Source organism: Callorhinus ursinus, unplaced genomic scaffold (assembly GCF_003265705.2).
Source record: "Callorhinus ursinus isolate GAN/ISIS: 27379988/994484 unplaced genomic scaffold, GSC_fseal_2.0 scaffold22, whole genome shotgun sequence".
Classification (NCBI taxonomy): domain Eukaryota; kingdom Metazoa; phylum Chordata; class Mammalia; order Carnivora; family Otariidae; genus Callorhinus; species Callorhinus ursinus.
The window spans coordinates 23,757,872-23,773,221 of record NW_027397084.1 but is presented as its reverse complement, the minus strand read 5'-3'; the positions used below and the strand labels follow the sequence as shown (position 1 = coordinate 23,773,221).

General features: G+C 41.2%; 1 protein-coding gene across 1 annotated transcript in view; it reads left to right on the top strand.

The window, feature by feature from the left end:
- Positions 1-15,350, top strand: part of COL9A1 (collagen type IX alpha 1 chain) — an 85,389-nt gene that overhangs the window by 9,263 nt on the left and 60,776 nt on the right. The window contains exons 6-10 of the mRNA XM_025890706.2: positions 10,198-10,281; positions 11,030-11,050; positions 12,531-12,605; positions 12,942-12,977; positions 13,101-13,163. Coding sequence (XP_025746491.1) covers positions 10,198-10,281; positions 11,030-11,050; positions 12,531-12,605; positions 12,942-12,977; positions 13,101-13,163 — 279 coding nt within the window. The remainder of the gene's footprint in view (positions 1-10,197; positions 10,282-11,029; positions 11,051-12,530; positions 12,606-12,941; positions 12,978-13,100; positions 13,164-15,350) is intronic.

Here is a 15,350-nt window from a genome sequence, read left to right as displayed (position 1 = left end):
AACTGCCACATTACTGCTCTGGCTTGTAGACACTTGAGAAAGTATTTCTTCAACTAATGAGTTATCACACCTCAAGTGGCTGGGTTAAAAAGCCAATGGGACCACTATTGTGCCATCTTGAAGTTTTGTGCAGCAAGATTGTTGCAATGGCATGGGACTGGTTTGCAGACAACACCAAATTTCTGCAGTATCTGTGTCATTTCTGGGCCATGGGTAAGGGCAGAGAGACCTTAAGGCACCTCTTTAGTATAATGAGCATCAGTCAAGTACTTAAAAATTGATTTATTGTTTCATTGGTCTTGAAAAACATTTCATTTTTTTGTAGTTTCAAGTTTTTATTTAAATTCCAGTTAGTTAATATACAGTATAATATTAGTTTCAGGTGTAGAATTTAGTGATTCATCCCTTACATACAACACCTGGTGCTTATCACAACCAGTACCCTCCTTAATACCCATCACCCATTTAAGCCATCCCTTGTAAAACATTTCAAATCATTATAATTCTGGATGTGATGGAAGTTATTAAACTTTTTGATTGCCAGAGTGGTTAAGTCTCAGTATTACTCCAATATATTATAATCTAGCTAATGTTATAGCTGATGGCAGGTTTTCTGCTAAGTCTAGTCTCATATCAGAGTGGAGACCAGTTAGGACCAGTTATCCTCTATTTTATTCTGCCATGTGTGGGCATGCAACAAAGAACCTGGCAGCTGATATTATATTTTGCCTCTGGTCCACCAAGGAGCTTTTCAAAGTCAGTACGCTATGGCCAATGTTAAAAGTAATTGAAACAGGCATGAACAATTTTTTTCCTTTATACTGAATTTTCACTCTCCCACAAGGAAAGACAAAAGAGACTTGAACCTAAAGCTTCATTAAAGTTTCATATTTGATGATATAGTGTTGGTTGTAGTAATAATAAATAAAACAGCTCAAAGTTATAGGCCAAAAAAAATCCCACTGACAGCCAAGTACTGACAGTGACAATGTCAAACTCAAACTTGTCATCAAAATGTATTCCTCAATTTTTACCCTGTATTAGACAAATAAATAGAAAATTCTATGTAAGGAAAACCCATTTATGCTTTTTAAGCATCTTAATACCCTTAATATGCCAATTTAAAGTTTAAAAAATGCTTTCATTCCATTAACTTATTTTATCCTTGCAACAGTTTTATAAAATAGCAAGCATAGAAAGGATTATCTCCCTTTCTCAGTTGAAGATGTGATTTCAAGAGGATTTCTTGGCTTGTAAGAAGCCATGTTAGGCATAAAATTTCTAATCTACCTATTTTCTGCTGTGCCAACTAACTTTCCTTTGAGAAAAGTAGAAATATGTATAACCACATATCATTCCTTTTGAAGCATTTCCTCACTTTCATTTTGGAAGGCATTTGTGATTTGTGTAGATTTTTTAGAATATACTTTGCAGGACAAACTAAATGCTTTCTTTTTTAAAGAAAGAGGATTGTACAGTATAAAACATGTTCTCAGACATTAATCCTACTTGTTTATTAATTTAGTAAACTTCCATCATGTGCCTATATACCGGGTATACAAAGTTAAATAAATCACAGATCTTGTTTTCCTCAGTTCAGTCTCTTGAGGGTGAGGGGTTGAGATAAGTAAACAATGACAATACAACATGATAAGGATCATGATAGTGAATGGAAGCACATGGAAGAGGCTCCCCACTCAGATCAGGCCAGGGAGGCATGAGAGTGGAGGTCAATCATGTTTACTGTAGAAGATGATGTTTAGAGAAACCCTGGGGCTGAATGAGCATTATCCAGGAGAAAATAGGGTCCAGTGTTCTAGGAAGAAAGGCTCTCGTTAGGGACTTCCCACATATATCAATTCTTTCCTTTCAAGTTTATTAGTCTTCCCACACTGCTCCTTACTCTTCTAGACTAAGAACAGTCAAATACTCATACAAGTCCCCAAAGTCCAAGTTCAAGTGCCCATGAGTTGACCCTAAGCCCTTGTTTCTATTCTTGTTTTATGTTTTGATTTCTCACCAATTTGGCTGAAATTTGAAGTTGCTGGCAATTACTGAAGCTCAACAGTGACCATATGTTCCTTAGAAGACTTAGAGAGTGATGAGTCATAGTATCCATATATTCTGGGAGGTAGAAGTATACCGATAGGGCACCCTTCCCTCCATCTGGAGACAGCAAATAGTCAATATTAATGTGTGAGAAATTTTAAATTGGAGTGAAATGTGCCAATAATATAAAAACAATAAGGAAGAGTATATTTTTCAATTTTTCTTCATGAAATTGGATTCATTCTAATCTTTGACATTCTAGATTAATTGAATATTTTTCTCAGGATCAACACTGGCTTTTCTTCAGCAAATAAATCAAAAGCAAACATCCCTTCTAAAGGTATTAACAAATGTCAGAAGGTAGCCCTAGGAACTGCATAATAAAAAATGCAATTGAAACATCTGACGGAGCACTAATGCTAAAAGACTCATTTATATTGTACTTGTTTGTGATTTTCTCATATCTCTCCTATCTTGTGTCCCTTTCTCTTTTCTAAATTGGAAAAGGAAACTAATTTCAAGAGGTTTTTCATAAAGCTTGCATTATAGCTGCTCACGTGATCTACAACTCAAACATCTTCTCATCATTCATGGTTATTTAGTGGGCTCAGAGCATTTTATATTTTTTCCCAATGTACTGCTGTAATACATTGATAGTTTGATTTTAAAGCAATAAATCCCATATTTCCTATTCTCCTTTGTGCCCATATTTTAGGATGGTGCAATTTATCCCACTGCAAACTCAGTTTTCTGGCAGCATACCATAAAAACATGTTATTTTATGACAGGTTCTTTATTGTTTGTTGTCAGCATGATTGCCTAGGAGAGTTATTTGGTACAGCTCTATTAGAAAACAAAGTTAGCCCTTCTCCTTTTTCAGGGATGTACACTAGGGGTTTGGGCTTAAAGAAGGATACAAGTTTATGTGGCTTTACAAGTACGTGATTCAAAAACTTTTTCTTTTTACCTATGCTTATTCAAAATAAACCACTGTGGAAAATAATCAGAAGATATAGTGGCCTTTAAAAGTATATTTCAAGAGTGCTACTCTATGTTATTTTTGTTAAATTCAGAGAAAATGTGAGAGCAAATAGAAAGAACTGTCAAAACTAGTGATAGAGAAGTTATCTGTCCTTTTTTCTACTCCATAGAATTAAATAATACTAATCTCCACATACAGAAACAATGAAAGTTTCATAAAAGATAATATGGGAAAATCAACTAGGAGGTTGTGGTTAATATTCTTTTTGGTATTTAAGAAATATTGTAGGAAAGTTATTTTTCAGTGATTTAAGAAATGCATACTCTACTATGCATAATATCTAAACTATTAGGTTTGCTTATTAAGTTGTTTTTTTTTGACAAATACACCCTTTACAAATATCTTTCACTTGTAAGTATGAAATAAATACAAAAGAAATAGTTATGTCATGTATATATAACCATAGGAAATTCTCTTTAAAACCCTTTGGTGTAATTTGATGGAATATTTTTGAATACTGACTGTGAAGACAATTTTTTGGAGATAAAATTAGCCTGCTGCATTATAAACCATATTAACAATATCAGCTGGATTTTCCACTAGGTGGCAATGAAATGACAAGCACACAGAAAGAAATCTGTTAACATACGAGGAGTCATAATCAGAGGAATGGACTATGGATTACTAGAATATAAACTAAATGAGGGTCAAACTTCCTTTTAATGGAAAATTGAAAAGCACTAAAATTTTTTATTGGCCTCAGCTGTGCCCATATTGTTGCAATAAAAAAAAGTCAGTGCTATTAGTTTTTCTATTTCTATTAAACTATATATGAGCTAAGGTCATAAAGAAATCTCTGTTACGTAGACTGGGTGGTTGTAAGTCAAGAGATTAATTCCATGTTATTTTTCCTCCTCTTTGTGTTAATCTCTGTGCATTTGGTTTCTTTGGTTACAATGTGGTGTCAATAGAATCATGGACTCTCAAAGGTGGAGGAAATTTTGATTGTTATCTACCCCAAACCTCTAAGTTTACATGTGAAGAAATTGAAACCCAGACAGGGGAAGGGGTTTGCCCCAAGTCATAATCAAACCAGAAGATAAATACTATCAATTCTTAGTTCACTATATTTCATTTCATCTTTATATATTCATTAATTAACATTTGGCAACTATTTATTAAACATCTGTTAAGTTATAGACAGAAATTAAAACTCCAATGGAGTTTACATTCATTCTGGGGAGAAGAGATGGACACAAATGGATAAACGAGTAAATGTATAGTATGCCTGGTGTTCATGCATACTCTGGAGAAAAATTAAGCAGGAAACTGGACCCTGGAGAGGAGGCTTCCCTGAGAAAAGAACATTTTAACAGAAACCTGAAGGGGTTGGGCGTATTAGCATGTGGCTCTCTGAGGGAGGAGGGTTCTAGAAAGAGAGAATATGGAGTAAGAAGGGACTGATGTTGGTTGTCTGCTGTGTTTGAGGAGGGCATGGAGACCAGTGTGGCTGGAGTGAGATTGAGAGAAGTAGCCAATGAGCCTGAAGAGGTAGCATGATGGAGTGAGGGTGGGGAAATTGTGTTAGCATTTTGGCTTTCATGCTGGGTGAGATGGGAATCTATCTGATAGGTCTGGACAGACAAGTAACATGTTCTCATTTTTTGAAAATATCTCCTTGGCTGCTGCTTTGGCAATAAAATGTAGGGAGAGAGAAGGACAGAACACGTAGGGCCACAATAAAAGGAGACCTTTAGAGACTACTGCAGTAACTCAGGCAGGGCTGGTCTTGGTTTGGAACAGGGCAGTAGTGGTGGAGGTGGTGCAAGGTGGTCAGATCCTGACCCATTTTGAGGATAAAGTAAACAGATCTGAGGTGTAAGAGAAAACAAAAGCAAGAGTGACACCAATATTTTTGGAATGATTAATCAGAATTATACAGTTGCCATTTATTGAGCTGGGAAAGACTATGGGAAGAGCTGGTTATCAGGGAGAATATCAAGAGTTGGTTTGGATCATCTAAGTTCGATCAGGATTTTGATCACTATTAGACATCTAAGAGAAGATGCTGAGCAGGCAGTTAGGTATATTCTGGTGTTCAACAGGCAGGCCCAGCTGGGAATAGAACTCTAGAAGTTGTCAGCGTATATATGGTATTTAAAGCCATGCAGTGAGATGAATCGCTGAGCGATGAATGTGGTAGAGAAGTTCTAGAACTGAACTGTGAAACAACCAACATTTAAAGGTTGTTGAGATAAGGGAGATTCAGCCAAAGAGACCAGAAAGAGCAGCCTGTGATATCAGAGAGAATCAGGAGACTGTGGTACTCTGAAAGTCAGGGGAAATAGAATTTTAAGGAGGAGAGAATGGTCAACTCACCCAAATGCTGTAGAGAGATCAAATTAGATGAGGCCTGAGACTTGATATTGGATTCAGAAACCCATGAGAGTGACTTTGAGAAAAGACCCATTGGAGTATTGGGAGTGAAAGCCCAGTTGGAAAGGCTTCAAGAGAGAATAAAAGGGATAGGAAATGGAGGCAACAAATACAGACAACTCTTCTGAGTTTTTAATGGAGAAGAGCAGAAAACGAGATGGCAGCTGAAGGGGGATGTGGCAGGAGGGGATGATTTTTTTTTTTTTTTAATGAGTAGATAACAGAGGATGCCTTACCATAGCTGAGAGTATAACATTCCTTTATGTTCTACTAAAGTAGCCTTTCTGACTCCAAGGATCAGGCATTTATTACCATGTGAATCCCCTTGAAGTGCCCTTTTAAATTAGGCCACCTTTCCCCATCCATATCCTTGGTGCAGAAAAATCTTTGATGATGGTCCAATAATTAGCTATCCAATACTACTCAAATTCCTTAGCTTAGAATTCAACAGAGGAAAAAACATCTAATGTCTACTGTTTGCCACAGTGAACTGGATCTCTTCTGTATACATCATTTCCTCCTCTTGTGCTGTGCTACTATCACCTCTTTAGAACTCTAACCTTTACCCTCCCCATCTCTGCTTATGAGAATCTCAGTTGCTCTTCAGGGCCTCACTCACATGTTACAGGTTATATGATCCCCTTGCTGATGACCTTCGCCATGTTGTATATCAACGGCAATACTATATATTGTCAAAAGCAGTTTGTGGCCTAGATAACACTAAACATTTTTGTGTCTTCCATAGTTTCTATCTCAAAGCTCATGAGTGTGTTATATAAAGATATGCTGGATAAAAAGATGAACAAAGCACTATATGCCAGGTCTGCTAACTCTAAGTCTACTGCTCTTTCCTTTCACTGTTTTGCCTCTGCCCTTGGTATGATTCAGATGACTGTCCCCTACTCATATTTAATGACAATTCTTAGCACTATGTCTGAAACTGCAGGGCCTAGTCTACAGAGAATTGGGGAAATTTCTGATTTCAGGGCAGCTCAGAGCCTCCTGCTTAGCAACTAGGAAGCTTCACTTGGAGGAGGTCCCTCATGATGGTAAAAACCAACACTTGGTCATAAAATGAAAAGAAAAATGAGATCTCAGAGTTCAAGTATTTCTTTAAATCTTTGTTGCTACTGAGTGAGTAGACAAAAGCTTAATGAAACATTTCTCCTGTTAAAAAAACTTGTCTTCGAAGAGCTAGTTTTTAGATATTTTATAATTGTAAAATTTAATAATTCAGTATGCAAAAAAATCAAGACTTGTGCTATTCTCAATAATACTGAACCAAGTTCTATAGTTTGTCATTAGAATTTTCTCACGAGGAAAAGATAGTTGTCTAATATTAGTTTTTGCCTAAATTTAAGAAGAGCTTACATACCTTATTAATTTTTCTCAACAACCCAGCAAAATAAGTAGAAATCACTAGCACTATTAGAAGAGTAGAAGTTGGTGCCAAAATTCCTTGTTTCAATGTGTTGTCTGCTGGACACTACTCTGGCTTAGGAGATAGGAATTATACCTTCATGTTCTACAGAAAAGAATCGGATAATGCCAAATCAGGGTCACGTAAGGCACCTTACAATCACACAACTCAGTTCTCCCTGAGACAATGATGAGGTATTTTATGTTGAGAAGGATGAATTGTGCTAGGACATTCTGTTTAACTGATTAAAAAAAAAAACTTTATTTCTCTACTTGTATTTATTTCAAGTCTTACAAACTATAAACTCATTAGGGGAGGAGAATATCTTTGGTTTCCCTAGAATGTTATCCTAGTGTGTGGCTTATATTAGGACTTCAAAAATGTTAACTGAAGGACTAAATTAAAATATTTGTCACGTATATTTTGTCAGTGGATATTCAAAGAGAACAGTGATTCCAGGTATGAAGATGAGAAACGTGTGGAAATCAGCATTTTGGATGTGTAATGAAAGTGACTTTTAGTAAGGAACTCTGCCAATCTTCCTTCAAAATAATTAACATGCAAATTGGAATTCATATTGCATGCCAAAAAATGGCTGTTGTATAGATGATTATTAGTGCGTGGGTGGTGTTTATGTGGATGCACAGATGTGTGCAGAAACCTTTGATCTATGTGGCACTCTGAACAACCCAGCCTGTATTCACAGATGAATTGCATTTCATTCCCCCATTATTCTGTGCCACAATTGCATCTTGCATATTTAAGCAGGTGTACCAATTTATCCAGAGAGAATTACATTTTTCAGAAAACAGCTTAATGAATTACTTTGCATTTACAATAAGTAACTTTAATGAAGTATCTAAACAAAGGATATAGGTTTCCTGGTTAGCCATATAATTAAAGTTTCTCAAGGTGATTAGGCTATGAATTTTTTTTGAAAATCAAAATATCAAACATATACAATGCATGCCTAGTGTGAATTACCAATTCACAAAGGATTTAGTGAATACAATACATGAACGGTCTTTCTTATTTTGAGAATTAGGGAGGGGGAGATACCTTTTCTTATTCTGGTAATATTTTTATCTAATCATTGAAGAACAAGAATTATAACCCCCTTTCCTATTTGATATTTTATTATACACATGTATATGTAACTGCATATAGAAATAGTTGTTAGTTTTCGGAGAAGCATTAGAAATTTGCCTCTGGATGTATTTGCATAACAATCATGAAAGCAGGGAGAGGTCTGAATCCTTAGGGAAGTTCCTTAGTCTTGTTTTGAGGTTTTCTAGCAGATGTTGGACATAAGCTTACAAAGTTTTAATTTCTAGATCACTCTTCTTTTCTCTTCATCTTTAATACGAATGTTCAATCACCAAATTCCTTGGTTACTGGCTTAGGACATGATGGCTCTTTCTGGAGATGGGATGTATTCTAGGGGGAGGATACGTAGAGGAGTAGAGAAGACCTTATTTCACAATCAGGCACATTTGGAACGCTAGCTCTGTCTTTTACTAGCTGTGTGACCTCTGGCAAGTGGTTTAACCTCTTTGCCCCGCTTTACTCGTGAGCTTCAAAGAGTTGTTGGAGGTACAGCTAGGTATTTAGTAGTCATTAAGGAGAAGATTGTCCCATTCTTTCTTTTGTCTTCCTACTAAAATTTCCACTGCAGTTTAGAACAAAACCAAAATAAAATCCTTCCCAAGCAAATGAGACTACTCTAAGAAAGATAAAGTATTTGACAAAGTGATATGCTTAACTGTAAGATAATTGTGTGGCTTAATAAGCAGTTCTCTTGTAGGATGTCAGTATACTATTGTTAAATAATTCATACCATGAATACACAATTTTCATACAATTTATAGAGAACTTTCCATCTTAAAATATATCTTGGGTTAGCTGTTCACTTTCTCTTCACCCCACTTACCTCATTTTTCCAGATATCCATATTTTCTGGAGAAGAGCCATGGTAGGGTTAAGAGCAACCAGGAGAGTTAGAATCATCTAAGAAGAGGTACAAATGCAGGAATCTGAAAGCTTAATGTCTTATTTTCACCCCTTCATAAAATGGAAAACTTCCTTTTGTTTAACTTTCCCTTCATTATGGGTAGAAGGGAAGGACTTCATCCTTCATCCTCTCCAAGTCTGATCTTTTGTTCAGTAACCTCAACTCTGGATGTTTCCATAAAAATGGAAAAAAAAATGTATCTAATTTAATGCTAGATCCAGCAGATCTAGAGACCTTTTGGCAGGTGGGATGGAGTGTAAATCACTACTGGATGAAAGAAAAGACATAATGTTTTGGATTTGGGACCTTGATATTAATTAGATATTTGCATAATGCCAGAAGAATCAGCTGACCAAGAAATACAGATCTGATTTGAGATGACTAACAAGGAATTTCCTCAATTTAAGAAGATGGGCCAGAATGGAGGTGCTGGGTGGTGTATACCTTTTTTTTTTCCCCCCTCACCTTGTCACCAGAGGCCTTCAGCTTCAGACCTGGTCACTCTTCCATTGTATTGTTTCTCTCCTGTTCCCTTCTTTCTCTCTTAACACCTGCTAAAATGTAAGAACTTGTCAGGGCACATTTGGATTTCAAGTGTCTGAAAATTTTATATCTCTTCAACCAATGAATGAGATAACACTAAATTTAAATGCTTTCTATTCTCTTGTTTTTTCCCTGAGTTCTAGATTTCCCTCTCATTCCCTCCATTTCCAGTCCTTCCTATTTCCATTTTAAGCTGTGAATACTCCATGGAGAATGTCTTCTCTAGCGTCCAAATTTCTTCTAGGACTGGATTTTCTTTCCTCTCCTTTTCCTCCTAGGTGCCACCTCTTTGGCTGTCTCTGTCTCTAGTCTTCCCCCATGTAAACCCTTAGTGCATGTGTTCTCTGTGAAGTTCAGTAGGCCTGGGCTCCAATCTAGACCCTCACACTGGCTTGTGACCTGGCCGGTTCCTTGTTTGCACAGGGCCTCATTTGAATAGAATCTACATCTTAAGGATGTGGAAGGACAGAAATGGAAAGTCAGTGCCAGTGGTCTGTTCCTGCCAAGGGCTACGATGGAATACTGCAGAGCTACAGACATCTACATTCCGTCATCAGAGAAACTTGGGAAGGGCTTCCAGCCCATTTCCATTGGAAAATCTGTATTCAAGGAACAAGAGTACTGGTCCACTGAGGTCAACCAGTTCAAATTGGTCTCCAGTCACTTAACAATTGGACCACACTTACAAACTTCTCTCTTAAATGACCTGCTTCTGTCCTCTAGAATCTGAATTGACTGTCTGCTGTCTTTCTCCAGTTTGAACTTCAGTGGATGCTGATCCATTGTGACCCACTACGCCCCAGTAGAGAAACTTGCCATGAGCTGCCAGTCCGAATAACTGTGAGTCCCTTGACCACCTACACTTCCACCTAGCCTACCTCCCACCACCTCCTTAAACTCCCCACCTCCTCACTCTTTTTCTAAAGAGTTCAGGCTTTACTGTAGGGACCAGATAGATATTAAGGCAGCACAGGTCCCACCCACAGCCTGGCAAGGAGAAACCACCTCAGGGTGTCTGGTTCTACCTTCGGTGGCTTATGACCCTCACTCCTCCTCCCCCAAGCATCTCTCCAAGAACACTGGCAGTCCATTCGTCGCCCACAGTGGACAGCGAGAGACTACACTTGGACAGATGGGCAGAGGCGGAGGTGCACCTTTCAGGCCTTGCCTGTGTGGCGGCGGGGAAAGGGTTAAGGGGGACTGTTGTCATTCTATCCGTTCCCCAGCCCGCAAGCTCTCCTCCAATCCCCAGGACCCTCTCAGGGCCATTCATAAACAGAAGAAACGTACGCCTCCCTGGCTGGGCACCTTTGTAAAGAACTACTCCCGGGGGCGCTTTTTGCGGGGGAGAAGTACCACTTTAGGCGTGTGACGGGTCCGGGAAGCCCAGCGGGGCGGCCGGAGGCAGAGTCCGTCCAGGGGATTAGCAGAGGGTGGCGGGCATGGCCTGGACCGCGCGGGATCGAGGGGCCCTAGGGCTGCCACTGCTGCTGTCTGGGCTCTGCTTGTGCGTGGCTCAAGTAAGTTGTGCGCGAGTGTGGGGGGTGGGGAGAGCCTTCTCACTTTCTCCCTGTCTTTTCTTCTCCAGCCCGGCGAGACCACCGACCAGGTAAGCGGAGGGCGAGAAGTGCTTGCATTTTTCAAGTGCAGGCAGGGAAAAGTGGAGGAACGGCCGTCGCGGGAGCTGTGGGGAAGGCGCAGAGCTTTCCCTGGGCTCTGCAGCCGCGTTCTTCCTCCAGCCTTGAGCACCTGCAGCGAGTACCGTCGGAGTCGGGGACCCCAGATGACCCTTAGGTGGGGAAAGGCATCTCCTCCCCCACCTGGGCCCCAACACTGCAGGCAGAGGCTCTGAAGACCATTAGTGACTGGGGACCGGTCACTAAACTTGGGCGGTTAACCGGTTGCTTCTTAACTCCCCCACCCCGCCCCTCCTGGTTGCATTCAAGAGCAGGCCCTTTTGCAGAAGGCGGGAATTCAGCCTAGCGGCGCTAAGCTCCCTCCCTCCGCTAAGCTCCACCAGCCCGCGGTAGCAGCATTAAACCGCGAGCCTTGCTAGTGGTGCCCGCCGCTCTGGGATTGGAACCCGGCGGCCTTGGCTGGCATCAGTCAAAATTTCAGCAGTTTCCCGAAGGCTCCGGCGTCTACTCCCTCCCGCGCGGGAGAGGACCCGGCGGGGGCGGGTGAGCCCAGATGCGGTTTGAGGTTTCACTTACAAAGACCCCATTGTAACCTGTCTGGTCATTGGAGTTTAGAAAAACAAAGTTTCCTTGATGAAAGAATCTTTTTACCCCTTTCTTTTTCCTCTTTTAAATTAGAAGAGAAAAAAAAAAATTCCACATACCCTAAGCAACGTGCTCACACATTTTGAGTCGCCAGTATTCCCTCTGGCACCATCAAAGCTTGGCTGTTTGCAAGCAATAAAAGCAGTAATACCCTAGGGTCAGTCTGAAATTTGGTGTAGTTTTAAAGCGAGGTGCAAAGACCTTATGCAAGAGAGTGTCAGTGCAGGTAAATCCGAAATGAAGCCAGGTCCTCTCTGGGTTTCAAGGCTCTTTTGCCCCAATCCTCCCGAGTTTTCCTCCCGTATTTCTCCCTGATTTCTACTGCACGTAGAAAGATTTACAAAACGATCCTGTACTCGATCTGAGGTGGAGCGCCTCCAGTCTGAGTAGTTCCTTTTCAGCCAAAACACTGACTCTCAATTACTCATCAAATCCAAGTAGTGAATGACCACCATTTTCATTACTGAGTCCCTTAAAAAAAAAAAAAAGAGGCGTCAGCCCCTCGCTTCTTCAAAGACCTCTTTTGGTTTAATGGTTTCTATAGGGGCGAGGCCGTGTGACCCCAGTGCCCACCGTGGGGCCTAGATTCTGCTCTAACCACACTATTAAGCCTCATTCAGAATATGGCGGAACCAAAGAAACCTGGGGTCGCTCGGGAGTTTTATACTGGAGTTTTACTGGATTTCAAGACTCCGTCCCCCAAAGGGAAGTGTTCTTACCGGTGGAGGTGGGGGCCTCAGGACATCGTGCCAGTTTCTTGTTGTTGCCCAACGTGCTCCATTAATCCGTGTGTGCTATTTTTGTCAGAGAGGTCCCCCGGGCGAGCAGGGTCCCCCCGGGCCCCCGGGTCCCCCTGGAGTTCCAGGCATCGATGGCATCGACGTAAGTTTCTATCTCCAGTCCTCTGGTCCTCCAGTCCCACCGTTTCCTACCCTTTCTCCAGCGGGATGGGTTTTTGACGGGGCCAGATGCCCGCCATCCAAAGGCGGGCTAGGGCATGGGTGAGAGCTGGGTTGGAGCCTCTGTAGAAGCCTGGGGATTTTCGGAGGGATGAGGTAGACACGTTCAGTTGTCCCCGCTGGTCAAGGATCTCCACCATTTAGCTTTACCCTGTCCCCGTCCCCGAGCTGTGTGGTGAACACGCGTGGGAGTCTCCCAGCGGGGTCCTCAGCGCCTCCCACTCACGGACTGCTCTTGCTTTTTCTACTACCCCTGCAGGGTGACCGAGGTCCAAAGGGTCCCCCAGGCCCCCCGGTAAGTTGATCAATGCATTCGCTCTTCACTTCTTCCTTTTAGAGGTGGTTTGCAGCCACGTGACTTCCAAGAATCTCAACTTTCCATCGTTCTCTCTCCCGACCTCTCCCCCTCCCTGCTCAGGGTCCCGCTGGAGAACCGGGCAAGCCAGGAGCTCCCGGCAAGCCGGGCACGCCAGGCGCCGACGTGAGTAGGCGCGGGCGCGCGCACGGGGAGGGGGGGGTCGGCTGGGGGTGCGGAGGAGGGAGGGAGAGACGTGGCGGTCTGCGGGATGGGTGCAGGCTGCGGGGATCACGCTGAAACAGGGCTCTGGCCCTGAACTGGGCCTTGTACTCCCCGCGCGGCGTGGAGGCTGCAGCTTCTGCAAAGGGTCCTGCGAGGGCGGAGATAGCTCGCGGCCCCCTGGGGAGAGCACACAGCGCGGGCGTTCCCTGCTCTCAGAAAATCTCCAGGCCTTCCCGGTGCCTACCCCTAACCCTCCGCTCCTTGCTCACCGCCTGAACGCTCAGCCCCACTTCCGGCACAGGGGGAACTGGAGGTAGAGGAACCTTACTCGGCGCTGGTGGGGCTCTGGTGGGGCTTCGCAGCAAGTAGCCTCTGGTCCTGCCCTTTAACAGGCACTTGCTAGATTAATTTAGTAAAGGACCTGCAGGCAGGGGAAGGGGCAGAGTACTCCTAAATCCTGAAGAAGAGAAATAAGAAAGATACCTTTGAGGGGAGGGCCCGAAGTGAGTGGGAATGTGCGTGTGTGTGTGTGTGTGTGTTGGGGGGGGTGGGCAGAGGCAGGGAAATGGTCAACGCACAAAGAATAGGAAATTCAAAACTAATTTTCCTCTTTCCATGTTTTCTTGACTGGCATCACGGACAGAAATAAGCTGAGTAGGGTTGCTTGAAAATTGGGAATCATCCTTTCTCCAATTTATCCGCCTTTACACCTCTCCCTCCCCTCGATTGAAGAAAGCTCATGCTGAATTGTAGGATAAACCTGACAGTAAATAATATTTCCTCAGAGCATAATGACTTCCGCTTCTCCTGTCTCCATGTGCTGGACTAATGCGTCCTGAAGTCCTACTACAGGCCAGTCCTTGACTTTAAAGCTGGGATACAAAGTGAAGTAAAATGAAGTTACCTGTTCTCAGAAAATATGCAGTGGTGCATTCATCGAGTTATCCTTCAAGTTACCACTTTGTGTGGTTTCCAAAACCTAAAGACTTTTCTAAATCAAAGAAAGCACCTGAAAACCTATGATTATAATTCCCAAGAATTTTTGACTATAGATTTTACATATTGAAGAAAAAAACCGCTAGATTTTAGTGTTTATTAAGATGGGCTTTCTTTACAAAGATTACCATTATGAGGGTATTTGTCTATGCTATTTAGTACTTTAGGAAAGATTTTGTTTTACAGTTCAGAGCCCCAAGTTTGAACTTTCTCTGTGATGTAAAGTGAGTGTGCAAGAATTCCCCAAGAACTAATATTTGGATAATACAAACTGAATATCAAACTAATATTTGTATAATACGAACTGAAATTATATAACTTGTTGGTTTTCAAGTTCTTTTTAAAACATTGAATTACTTGAAACTGTCACATCATAATAAAAAGGTCTGATAAATCCAAGGCTACTCTATAAAACAGTAGCCCAATATGGGTTGGATTTATTTCTGCATTTCTATGAAACTTGGATCTGCCTTTTGTGTGAAAAGAAAATTTATGATTACATTATTATTACTATTAATTTTTGTGGTGGTTGAAGCATAAACTAATCACCTGGAGTCTTCCCTTGGTATTGAGTTGAAATACTTTCATACAGAGGGCTAGAGTTATCTGTGCATCAGTTTTATGGTGCTTGTGTAGCATGCTCAACATGCTACAAATTCTTCTTTACCTTTTACTGTAAGGTCATAAAGACGATGCCTGGTTTTGCTTTATAAAGTAATTCCCCCATTTAAACAGAAATTTTGGATAAACAAATGAAAGTGCTTAAAAAATCTTTGAGGTACAATATAGTTAACAATGAAAGGAGTTTTTGTCTTGGTCTATAGTTGCAGTATCGTAGTAAGACGTCCATGTATGTACCAGTTTTTCAGGCATTTCCTAGAACAGAAGTTAACTATACTTAAGCAAAAAGTTAACTATACTAATATGCATTTGTGTAGAACTTTTTTCCTCAAGTGCAGTCACTTTAACCTTACATAACCTGGAAGGAAAGTTTGGCTAATATTATTCTCCGGAGATAAGAATACTGAATAATTTTGAGGACAAGTAGTTTCCTCAGGGACCCAGAGTTATTAAGTGGCTAAGATAGTGAAAGAAACTAGATTTCTTCATTTTTAGACTCGCTTTCTCTCCAGATAGTTTTGCCTCATGTGG